Source organism: Parasteatoda tepidariorum, chromosome X1 (genome assembly GCF_043381705.1).
Source record: "Parasteatoda tepidariorum isolate YZ-2023 chromosome X1, CAS_Ptep_4.0, whole genome shotgun sequence".
Taxonomy (NCBI): domain Eukaryota; kingdom Metazoa; phylum Arthropoda; class Arachnida; order Araneae; family Theridiidae; genus Parasteatoda; species Parasteatoda tepidariorum.
In genome coordinates this window covers 27,638,227-27,651,554 of record NC_092214.1, presented here as the reverse complement: position 1 = coordinate 27,651,554, position 13,328 = coordinate 27,638,227, and the positions used below count along the sequence as shown (strand labels likewise).

At 25.8% G+C, this 13,328-nt stretch overlaps 1 protein-coding gene across 2 annotated transcripts in view; it reads right to left on the bottom strand.

Moving 5' to 3' along the window:
- Positions 1 to 4,262: 4,262 nt before the first annotated feature.
- The window catches only part of LOC107446665 (intraflagellar transport protein Oseg4), a 45,912-nt gene continuing 36,846 nt past the window's right edge, over positions 4,263 to 13,328 (bottom strand). The window contains exons 26-32 of one of the 2 annotated variants that reach the window (XM_016061365.3): positions 12,739 to 12,951; positions 12,466 to 12,591; positions 10,720 to 10,852; positions 8,074 to 8,160; positions 7,005 to 7,134; positions 6,863 to 6,931; positions 4,263 to 4,595 (exon numbers count right to left, since the gene is read on the bottom strand). In XM_016061365.3, coding sequence (XP_015916851.1) covers positions 4,415 to 4,595; positions 6,863 to 6,931; positions 7,005 to 7,134; positions 8,074 to 8,160; positions 10,720 to 10,852; positions 12,466 to 12,591; positions 12,739 to 12,951 — 939 coding nt within the window. In that variant the 3' untranslated portion in view covers positions 4,263 to 4,414. The remainder of the gene's footprint in view (positions 4,596 to 6,862; positions 6,932 to 7,004; positions 7,135 to 8,073; positions 8,161 to 10,719; positions 10,853 to 12,465; positions 12,592 to 12,738; positions 12,952 to 13,328) is intronic. The other variant, XM_043043946.2, reaches the window with a different exon arrangement.

Sequence of the window (13,328 nt, the reverse complement as noted above, 5' to 3'; positions counted from 1 at the left end):
TAAAAAAAAATGTTATAAAATCAATAAAAAACAATTTTCGCTAAAAGCTTGATTTGAATAATAAAAAAAAAAAAAACCAATTCTAAACCTTAATGTAATATACCCAGCTACCAAACATTAATCTAAGAAACAGTTTACCAATATTTTTTAGAGGAATAAAAAATGGATCTAAGTAAAAACTTTTACAATATTCAGTTGTGTAGTTGTAAGTTTTATAAGAAAGGCTGCATAATTGACCCCGCTAAAGTTTATCTCGCAATGTGCATACTGTAGACTAATTAAATTTGTAGTACCTCTTAAATTAAAAATGCTACTATTTTACATTATTATAAAAAAATATCAATAGTATATTCAAACAAAATGTTAAAATATATTATCTCTGATTCCAAGAGGCTGTAGCCCGTCAAGTTGTACACAAATCTTTTAAGCAACAATCATATTTAAAAGTTATTTGGCAAATTTTCACATTACAAAACTATTAATAAAAATATGTGTTTCAAATAAAATAAAGTTATTTACTTTTTAACCCTCTGATTCTATGCTCCACAATTTCTATAGGATACATAAATGGAATAAATTTGCTTATTCTGGGGTATGTGTTGACAAATGTTTGTTACCTTAAAGTATTCAGCTATTTCAAAGTTTAGCTACCAGTAATGCATTTTGCATATTGATTTTAGGCTTATAACCAGGTTTTAATCTACAGATGGTGTTAGTTGTTTGCTAAATTCAATCTAGCATTTGTGTTAAATTCACAAACTCATATTCAGGAAACAGTTTGAATAAAATAAATCTGCTATTTCGGAAGCATATATTATACTAATTTAAACTAAATTTTTAAATTTAGTTTAACCAAACCTTTATCGTTTTTAACTATTTAAAAATTTGAGACTTTAAACATTGTTTCTGTGTATTCCAGTTAGTATAATAAAATGTTTTTAGTAAAATGTTCTCATTTAATTTTAAATACTTATATAATTGCTTTCTATTTTAGTTTTATTATCATTCTTAACTTGAACATTCAATTTATAAAAAACAATAATCAAATTGTATGTGAGAAGTTTTTAACATGGTTGTCAAAGTAGATGGTGAGGTTTGAAAGAACTTAGACAAGTTTTTTAACTGATTCTGTTAACTTTTTTTTCAGTCACTTTATTTCAGGTAATTTTGAATTTACTTGTTGTAACTTCCAGTTGACGTGTAGGCTGACATGACAAGAAGAATAAAAATCAGCATTTTCACCTATCTTGCTTTTAGGTGAGCATTTTTGGAAGACAACTACATGGTCTGGCCAAAAGTTCAGTCTTTTAATGATTGTTTCTTTACATCAAGCTATCACTAGTGTATTCTTGACTCACATGAAACAAAATATGTTAATTTTTTTATTTTGGTGATTGTAGGTACTAATTTTATGGTAATTAGTTTGTTATACTTAGCAATGATGATCTCAGAAAAAACTAGACTAATCAACTACAGGTATCCTGATTGGTTCAAACAGAATTGGTGAATGCAGATTTAGGGCATTTTGTTTGTCCACATCCAATGAATGATATTGACGATGCTCAAGATCAGAATAATTTAGTGAACAATTTTTTAAGTTAGTTTTTATTGTATAAGCTGAAACCTAGTGATAAACAAGGGGTTGTGAATAAAATAACAGACATAATAACCAAAGAAAAGTCTGATATAAAATCATTTATAGTTTCATGACGCAAGTATTTAAGATTCTACATTGATACTCTTAAGTCATAAAACATGCTTACACAAAAATAACAAAAGCTTGATTTTATTGCATTAGTAGGGACAAAAATTGAGATATTTTAACAAAAATAAAAATAATTAATGTTAAGACAATTTTTAAAAAATAATTGTTAATAAAAAGCATATTTATTGACTATTTTTAATAATAATAATAAGAAAACTATATTTTTCCCTTCATCTTTCAATAGATAATATAGTTGAGCAATTAAAACCAACATGATGATAAATTTCTCTAATAATAAATAAAAATTATCTTTCATCAGCTATATACCATTAAAAGTGTGTTTCATTAATCTTCTAACATACACCTAGATCCGAAACACTAATAGACTAATTCAGAATCTAATGTTGCCACAATGAGTAAAAATTAACTGAGCAAGGAAGAGCATATATAAGAATAAAAACTATAATGAAGATTTTCTGAAAATGAAATAAAATGTAAACCTTTTTAGTAGCTTTTTGAAAAAGTTATGACCAATGTGCAAAAATTAGGTTGCATGTTTGAGGGCTAAATTTCCCCAGAGACTTTAGCATACACTTATTTAAGAGATATATAATTTTAACATTGCATTATTCATTCATCATAATGAAGGCACATTATGGATTAAGCATGAATAGAAATTATTGATACAAAAAAATTATTAAGTACAGTTTGATTAATTATCACAGTCCAGAAATATATTATTGACAAGTACACAATTTGAAAAATATAAGTGTGATTTTGAGAAATAAAGTAAAAATATCTTAGATTCTAAATATTCTTTTGTTTAAAATGGGAATAACAATATTTTACATGAATAGGCAAAAATCATGATCTCTCACACTTAAGCTGATATCATAGCTACCAATTCTTTTGGTTGGTTCTTTTGGTTCCTAGAATATTTTATTTTTATAGTTAGAGGTAGAAAAACTAATGCACTGATATTTAATGATTTAATTTCAAATGATTTCAGCCATCATTATATATAAATAGTTTAAACACATAGAATATATTAAAAACTAGGTAATAATCTACTACCATTAGAAAAACCATTCCTCAAAATGCGCAAAGGTTGGCAGCTATGCATTATTATGAATACGAACCATGATAACCTCACTTCTAAGCATGGACGGTAAAAATCGAAATGGCAACACCTATTGAAAACCAATTATTAAACTAAATTCCGTGGCATGATAGCGTGTGGCCATTTCTTAACCTTGGATACTCTGGGTGCAGGAGCAGTTGTTCAGGTTAGGAGGTTAGCCAAATGTGGAACCCCCATTGTTTAATCCCCAAGCATACTGGGTACTCATTTTATCAATCCACTGAAGGGATAAAAGGCTGAGTCAACCTTGTCTGGCCCCAAGGATAGAACCCAGGACTTGTGGCACAAGAGAGTGAAGTGCCACAACTCAATTACCAGGTATCAAATCTAATCACACATAATAAAAATATTTTTAGGTTACTTATCCATAATGAATGGATATATGTTTTGGAATTCAAATTTATTGAATGACTTGCACATGTATTAAGACTTTTCTAACAGGCAAGAAATAATCTATAGCTAACTCATGAAAATACTTTAATTAAATTTTGAGTTAATGATTTTGCATTTATAATTTGCTTTCTTTACAAAACATTAGACGTACCTAAATTTGCAATACTTTAAGACATACAACAACAGTTTTAAAGAAATAAAATTGAATATAATACCAAAAAATAAATTCAACTCCATGGTGAGTTAAAACTGAAATTAACTTTCAAAATAATTAAACAATGCTTTATATCTATTTATTGTTTGGTAGATAAATCTCAATACAATATCATTGTTTATCTATTGAGCAAATCTTAGATATGGAGCAAATGTTTAAGCGTATTTTTATTGTTTAATTTTATGTATATTATCATACATATAATAGAATTTAATATTAGGTAACTTCTGAGAAAAATTAAGTAGAATATTTTAACAAGATTATGATGTGATCAATTCTAAGGTTACGAAAATTGATACACTATTTACTTCCACTTTTAACGAAACTACATAAAACAGCATTTAAAATGTAAAATTTTTGATAACAATGTCTACTAAGCTAATCAATTAATTTAAATAGTACGTATTTTAATTAATTTAAATAGTATTAATTTAAATAATATAGTAATTAATAAGTATGAATAAATATCTAATGGAAAAATTTCCAAAATTGTTAGATTTTGATTCTTATTAAACTGATCTAAACAGGAAACTTTAAAGGTACAATGTTTTAACAAAGTCCACTTTAGACACTATTATCATACACATTCAATAATTCTAAACTTAACTATTTTGTTTTGTCAACAATGTATTAATTATGTAAAGCACTCATACTATTTTGTTCAAGTGGATGTACTTGATCCATAATCACTGTATCTTGCTGTGATTATAGACTGGAATTACAATGTACCTCCACACAAAAGACAATCAATACTTATATCTGCATTAAACTTCAATAGAGTAGAGTTCCTAAATTTGGTCTTTTGGTGAGATATCTTGTCACAAGGTCACGAAAAAAATCTAAGAAATATTTACTTTCCTCCCTGCATATTTCTTTGGTAAAGATAACACAAATAACTTATTTATTTTGTAAGAATGAATATTTTCCAAAACATAATTTTTATATCCTTTAAAAATGTTGTTTAAACTGGTATTGATAAGACACAATGGCATAAAGCACAGCATGATCTTGTAAGCATTTCTTGCTTAAAAGCAGCATGGTGGCATTGTAAACAAGTCCACTGAAGACTTGGATTTAGAATTGGTCTTCCAGAGGCAACACATATTGGAAAATTAATACTACAACTAGGGCATGATGTATACCTATGAAAAAAAAATGCAAGTAATGTATTTAAATAATTAAGAAAATTCAAATATCATAAAAAATATGTATATACATCTTAAAATGCAAACTGAAGATTCAAATGACACAACAGTAAAACTTTTTTTTAAATTTGAAATCAATCAACAAACAAAACTTTTTTTCTTAAATTTGAAATCAAACAATAAACAAAACTACATTTTTAATTTTTTTTATACATTAGAATAATTGACGTTAATTATCGCTAACAATGTCAGTCAGCCCAATTACTGTTTACTTTGGAAGTTTAATGCTTTTTGGAAATCACAGGTATAGTTGGTGTACTAATAAATATGTTATGTATTCTAAAAATGTGTTTTGATAACACTTTAGGCATCTATTATAAAATAGTTATAAGTTATTTTGATTGTTGTTGGTATGAGTTATTTGATTAATCACTTGTACAATCCTAAAACTTAAAATTTTTTTTAAAACTTACATTAAGAAATAATAGTAAAAGGTTTTTATTTATGAATACACCTAATAAAACCTTAACTTATTATAAAAACTTATCAAATTTTGAAAGTTAACAAATAGAAAATTCAAATGAGTGGAGAAATCCCTTTGAAGAATTATTAATTTTTGTCTAAGCCATAATAGTTTATGAATATTTATTATACAGACAGTTTCAAATAGTCAATAAGCAAAACAATAATAGAGTCCATTTATTTTGAAAAAAATAAAGACATTTTATACCATAAAATCTCAAGAGGAAATGACACAATAAAAGCTAAAAAATAAGAATTATTGCATTTTTGATAGTTTATCCTTTTAAGATTAATGTATCAAAATAATGAATTGACTTTTGCAAAAGTGAAAAAGTTACAACAAAACATGTAAAACCCGACGCAGGACATGGTGTGACATGTATAATCATGTGAACTTGTACACTCAGTTGATTAATGGTTTTGCTTACTTCTATCAAACCATTTTAGTAAAATACTATTATTTTAACTATTTCATTGAAATAGTTTGTTTAAATTAGGTATGTAAGAAAGATAGTTAATGGCACTTTCAATATAATTAGTTGAAATTGCAACCTATTTAGCTGTAATAATTTTTAATGGAGGTTGCAAAGGGTTATTGACAGAACGATTAAAAATAAATGTATGCCCAGCAACCAAAGAATATGCTTGAAATCAAGATGGCCACAGAATTTTGGTTGCTAATCTAAAAACATATGAGGCGTCACATAAGAGTAGACTGACAAGAAAAGGGGCTAGACTAACATTTGAGAATACAGAAAATGGAGAAGCACCTTATGGATCTGGTATTAATGCCTTATAATTAGTTTCAAAATTCTATATATTTATATGGATAATTGATCCCCAAACTTTAAATGCAATGTACTCAAAACTATGTTTCTCTAACTAGCTATAACTCTAAATAGTAAAACTTTAAACCAATTTATTTCAAATTTTGACATAATGTTCACAATAAATATAGTTTTTGTTGCATGAAAATATTTTTTTAATTTGGTTGTTTGGTTTTGAGTAATCCATGAAAATGTAACTTGTTTTATGTAATTTATTTCCTTTTTGTGAAAAAAAAAATCTTTTAACATTTTTATGCTCTTTACTTTTTATCTTTAATTTTAACTCTATGTGGAAAAAACTACATTCATGTAGTTTAAAAGAACTTGAACTACATCAAATTTGGATGATTTTTTTCAATTTTTGAATACAGGAAGTAATGGACAATTCAAAAAATAAGGTATAAACATTGTATTATATAAGTGTTAATTCTTTAAATTTCTGTATTTGTAACATTATAAAATGAACATTAAAATATGTACAATAAGGGGAAAAATTATTAAATTAATCCCAATTGTAAAAAAATTTATTAAAATATCCATTTTTTAAAAGTTTCTACTGCGTTGTTCCCTCTTAAGAGATTTTCATCTTTAATTTTATTCGAAATAAATATGATGGCGCGGTTATAGAGAAAATGTAATAAAGCCAAACATTTTAGAAAGTTATTTATATATTTATAAATGATCCAAATAATATTATTTAATTATTATATTAATACATAAACTGATTTTAATAATTATACTTTTTCCAGTATTATGAATGTGTCTTCATTTGTTTTTCAATATAAACATATTAAATGTTTCTCCCTGGATATAATAGTTAGAAATTTTTAGCAATTGCTTAAGACTTCTTTGTAAGTATCTAAAATTATAAGAGCATTCATTATTATTCATCTATAATTAAGAGAGTAATATTACCAATCAGGAATGCTTTCACCACATCCTCTGCAATGCACAACATTGTTTCTACTGTCTTTTGGAGGGTGTCTATAGAGAAACAATAATTGATATAAATTCTTATAGAAATATAATAGCATATTTTTTTTGAGAATTTACATACTTCACAAAAATTTCAGCTGCTAAACTTTCATATTTTGATTTCTCTTCGGGAGTTAAACTTTCAAGAGATTCTAGACGCATAAAAGCAGATGAACAAGTAGCAAAAGCTCGATTAGCACAGCTTGATAATGCTGTAAGAAGAAAGAAATTGAAAATGAATTTAATTAATTCATAAACTTGATATACTGAACTTAATATTTTAAATATTTAAGAAATTTAAAGCATATGTAACAGCAGTTTGAAACTTTATCTCAAGAAATACTTGACATGTAAATGAAAAAACTCTCAAAAATTATTAGTGAGGAAATTAGTTCTCTTAGAAATGTGTTTGGAAATATCAAGCTATTTATGAATTCATATAGAACAGAAACATTATTGGATAATTGCAAAAGTAACTTTGGTTATTTTGAGTTACTTTTTAATAATACTCAAAAACTTTTTGACAGTAAAGAGATTATTTAAAGCTAAATAAGCTGACAATACATAATAAATACATAAGATTTACTAATATTAATTACAAGAATCTTGAAATTAGAATATGAAAGCATGTTTAAAACTTAAATAATACTAGTTTATAACAATGTTTTACTAAAATTTTTATTTAAGTAGCAGAGTCAATATTTTTTTGAGATTTATTCTGAAAATTCTTGTGCTAAGCAAAAATAATTGCATTTCAATGATTAAATAAAATTAAAAAAACTCTCAAAAAGTGTAACATTTCTCTCATAATTTAATATAAAATTAGTTTTTTTTTAAATAATGTAATTTACATGTCTAATGCAGTTTCAAATTAATAAAAACTGAAATTACCTCAGCAACACAATATTATGTATATAAACAATAGTATGTATAAAATTTATTTATAAACTACAAAAATGGCCTCAGTAACTTTGTACAGTATATAGGAGCTAAACTATTAGATTTATTTATAATTATTACTATTAAAGACAGCATTATATTCTAAAACATACTTTTTTCAAACAAATTACAAAAATAAGATCGGTTGCCTAAGATATTTTGAATGAAAGTATAAGGTTAAAATATATGAAAAAAAGCTTCTTTTTTTTTACCTAAAAGAGAGTAGATGTCTTCAGGATTTAAAATATCATCATATTCTCGAAGGTGCAAAGCTGTTTTCATAGCTGCATCCATATAACCTAACAGTATTTAAAACCTATTATTTCTAATATTAATAGTATTAAAAACTTAACAGAAATAATAAGAATATGAAGATTTTTAAATTTTTTTATAGAATATATATATATTTCTAATCATGTTAACAATTTAAAAGAGGTGTCACTCAGGAAAAGGACATACTGGCTGAAAAATAAGAGATTTTCTAGTTGTCAATCAAGTATACAATCGTTTACTCATAAAAGGTTACTGGGGATTTTTAAAATTTTCTAAAATGTGAGGTGTTTGCCTTGCAGTAGAGTTTATAAGCGAAGGTTTCACTTTAAAATCAAAGAATATGTATGTATACTTAAATTATACGTGATTTTCAGCTTCTCAATGCTTAAATCCAAAACTAAAACTTTGTTCCAGTTCTTATAGAATAAAAACTCTCCTTGACTTCTAAGATACTTTGCAATAAATTTAGAAGGGTAATTTAAATTTAATAAGAATTCTTTGTTATATCTAACATATAAATAGAGAGAATTAAAAATAATAAAGAACGATTAACTTGTCTAAAGCAAGAATGTTCTTTGCTATCACTATCTCTTATAATTTTTCTAAAGAAAAGAACGGAAGAAGAAAAAGTTGCAAGCAGAAAAGAAAACAAGAACAAGTAAAAATTAAAGATGAAACAAAGAAGAAAAGCTTTTTCTACTCTTATTTATGAAAAATATAAAACAGTTTTCCTTTATTTAAATTTGATACAGAAAGGACACTTAATGCTGATTTTTTCTAGTTATTATTTTATTTGTCTGCAAAGTACCAGTGATGGTATGGTAATGAGTCTCATTTCAAGAAACTTTAAAAATATGTGTAAATTAGAACACCATAAGTTACAATTAGGTTTATTTCTTCCATTAAAATGACAAGATTTTATTTTAATATTATATTTTGTAAGTTTATCGTTTCTTTCTGGCTTCTTTATTGGACTTAGTATAACAATCTGTTTTTTCACCTTATGGGTAAAGCTAAAGTAGGATTGTATGAAACTCAAATTAGATGTTGTAAACACAGATGTTTTGTACATAACTTTATTAAATTTAATACTAATTAGATTTCCGTTCTTCGTACAGGGTAAAAAAAATCAATAAATCAAAACTTTTAAATTATGTTCTAAGCTGAAAAACATATAACAACTCATTAAATAAAGCTGAAATGATTCCAATTTTATTTATGTATTATTTGTTTATCTTTTCTGTGCATTTACACCATTAGATAGAGCAAAACACATATTTAGTAGCTCATCCTATCAAAATAAGGTTTAAATAGTATCAATTGGCATGATACTGTTTTGCTCGAGGTCAACTCATGATACCCAAAATTTACATAAACCAACTTTTGCCGGTGCACATTCAAAGTGGCACGAAAATTCTTTCCTCAGTATCTAATATAAAACTGAACAATATTGATGCAGTTTTAATCGGCACTAAATATACTAACATAATAAATTGTTCCTATATTAATATATTTGCTGCCTATTAAAACTATACCAATTAGCACATTCTCTTTGAGTAGCCACAATAGCTTTCCCTTTTTTTAAAATTCCTTTTAAAATTGACTAAGAAATTTTAAAATGATCAGCTAAAGCTTTTTTAGTGGTTGATGGATTTCTTAATGACATTAGCTTTAAAAAGTAAACTTAATTTCGTTTCTTTTGCCGTTTCATTGAGAGACAAATCTTAAATAAGGTAGAAATTTTAGTTTGTTATGGCTGAACAGTTCCTCACTAAAAACTAGAGTTTTATAGGATGGAGAGAAACAACACATGATAAATTTTTAAAGAAAGTGTATAGAAAGTCTTTGACGTCATAATATGCTACACAATAGGTTATTTGATTGTTATAGTCACTAAACACACACAGAGTCACTAAACACACACAGACCACCTCCTTTTAATTCCCTAAGATGCCTATCTTGCTGCAAAAAAGTGATCATGGCCTTGTTCATCTTTCATATTCCAGGTATCCCTTGTCTAGTTTTTTCTAAGAAAATAAAATTCGATTTTTTTTCTATTTAAAGGAGAAAAAAATTTAAATGTGTGAATAGCATGTAATAATGCATGTAAAAATTAAAACTTCAGTGTAAAATTGAAATATTTTAAGAGTGACACATAAACGAATGATAATTATCATTATTTTCCTACATAATGCCCAAGGACCCCTTAAAATCAGCATATAAATGAAAAGGCGCATAAAAGAGGTGGCACATAAGTGAAAGATCACTGTACATATTTTATTTATTGCATACTATATATAAGAGAAGTATAATTTAAATCACGTTTTCAAAAAATCAATTTAAGTGCACAATACCCAGGGATAATATTTGAAGAAAAAGAGCAAACACAATTGATATTTGATGGTTGATTATACACAATTGATTAAAAATATAACAAAATATGTAGTTAAATTCTCAATTCTGCATCCTAATGATAAGTTTCATTATCAATAATGAAGCTTTTTGCTAAATTTAAAATAATAATAAAGGTACCTTTTTTAAACTGATAAAGTTACAATAAAGCATTTTTTCAAGAATCTTATTACCTTGATACAAATGTTTTTGAGCAAGCATATAAAAATGATAAGCTTTGGCTCCTCTCCAAGGATCATCAATAAGACAAGGTGCAACATTTTGGAGAGCTACTTCTTCTTCAAGACTGATGCCTAAATCAGTTATCTATAATAGAAATATATCAAAAAATATATGATGATTGAAAAATATTGATTTCCAAAATTATGGAAATACTTCTATACTGACACATTTTTTTACATTTCTCAAGAAATACTTAAGGAATTATTTTATATCTTAAGAAGTGTTTAGATCATGCGATTTCTCATACATATAACTAGAGTTTAAAGGAGCAGCAATAAGCTTGTAAGTTGTATAAATTAATTTGGTTATTCGATGCAATAACTGCAAAAAAATTTGTAAACTTGGTTTAAATATTTATGAACATATGAACATTTATGACAAAAACTAATTTTTCCTTAAGTTTTCGAACTATAATTACAAAAAATATCATAAAATTAAACTAAATTTCTGGAGTAATTTTTAATTAATAACAAAAGTATCATTGCAAAATTTAAAAAACAAAATCATTATAAATTACAAAAGATGTGAGTACTAAAGTAGTCCCCTCACAATACACATGCGTGGGACACATTAAAATCTTTTTTAAATAATTTCGTTGCACATCATATTTGATAACTTATGAAAAGAAGCTGATTTGAATATCTAGAAAGTGGAAAAAGTTATAGCAATTTTCTAAGTAGCTCATGTACATTTTTAAGGAAAACTCTAAATGATATGGGGTTTTCCACAAATACAAATTTCATCTTGTATCACATCATAAAATTTAAAACAATTGATAATACCCTAAAATGATTATCCGCACAGCAGAATGTGATAGTATAAAGAAATAAAATTTGAAATAAAACATACTTTATTAGGGGTTGATCCTATATAATGCAGATATCATTTTTAATAAATCTTGTTCAATGGCACAAAATAAAACTTACGGAAAACCCTTTACCATTCACAGCTTTTTTTCCAAATTTACAAAAACTACATAAAAAATTGCTAGAACTTTTTATATTTTCAAGATATTCAAATCCGATTTTTTCATAAGTTACCAAATACAATTCAAAACAAAATTTTGAAAAAACAAATTAAAAATGATTTCCTTGCATGCACAGTATGAAAAGAATACTTTAAATGGTTATACCAAGTGCAGTTTTTAATTGATTTTTTCAAATTATAAAATATTTTTGTTGTTAATAAAAAATTACTTTAAAAATTTTATTAAATTTTATTGAATATTTCTGCAGTTGTAGTAGGAAAGTAAGGCCAATAANAAGATTATTTCCAAATATATTTTTTTAGTTGAGTTTGACAATAAAAAAAACGGCTTTTTGAAGCGATTCAGAAAACCGGAAAAATCAGTTATCCGGAATAGCGATGGTCCCGATCGTTCCGGATCATCGGTTCCCTACTGTACTTTAAAAATGTTATTAAATTTTATTGAATATTTCTGCAGGTGTAGTAGGAAAGTAAGGCCAATAATGTTAGTTACAAAGTTATAGTTTTTTTTTATGTAAAAATCTCTATGAATTATCTAAGCTTGGTTTACAAACTTTTGTGCAGTTATTGCATATGATGATCAAAGTAATTTATTCAAGTTACAAGCTTGTTGCTATATTTTTTTGGCAAAGGGTGTTCACAAAACATTGTTTTTCTCTTGCAATTTATTGCTGGTCAATCAAACTTAGCAGGAAGCGTTTTATACTCACATCATTTCGGTCAAAATTGGATACTTTTCTATTAGACTTATATTCTTCAATAAGAATTGCAATTAAAACATAAATTTTCCGTAAGAGTAGAGGATCAGAGAATTTTGGTGGTAATTCCTTCACAAACTGTAAAATAAAAAAATATATATTAAAAAAAATATTTACAATGAAATGATTGACATAAATACTATTGTTTTACATTAAAAAAATAAATTTAAGTAATCTAAACAAGCTATATTTTAAGTATATAAAAAGACTGTAGATAATTCTTACTTTGAAAAGCATGAGAGACGCATGTAGGAATTTACAGGCTTTTTTATATAGCTCAACAACAGTAAAAATTGATTTTTCCTGCTTCAGATACACAGCATATTGAGACAAAAGGGAGTCAACGTCTTTGATGTCATATTTTTGAGCTAATGCAATTGCCATTTTCCATTGATTTAGTGTAGTACAACATTCAATAGCAGCATTTATTTTATTACACTATAAAACAAACAAAAATTTCATTGTTTTTTTATGCTGTGGAAGATTATCAGGGTAAAAAGGTAATTCCCTCCCAAAAGTAATTCATTTTTGCTCCAATAAATATAAATTCAATAACATTTATAATTCTGTGTGCAGAAAAAATACAACACAACAACAACTACAAAAATTTTGTAATTTAAGAAAATATTTTTCCTAATGGCAGCAAAGGTAATATATTAATATTTAAAAAAATTAGAATTTGAATAGTTTTGTGAATCTCAACTTACAAGAATTTAAACGGTTATATATAAAAGGTCAAAACAACAAATAGTCATGCTTTTAAATTTTGATAAAAGTCATATAAAAATTCTGTGTTTTAAAAATTTATATATATA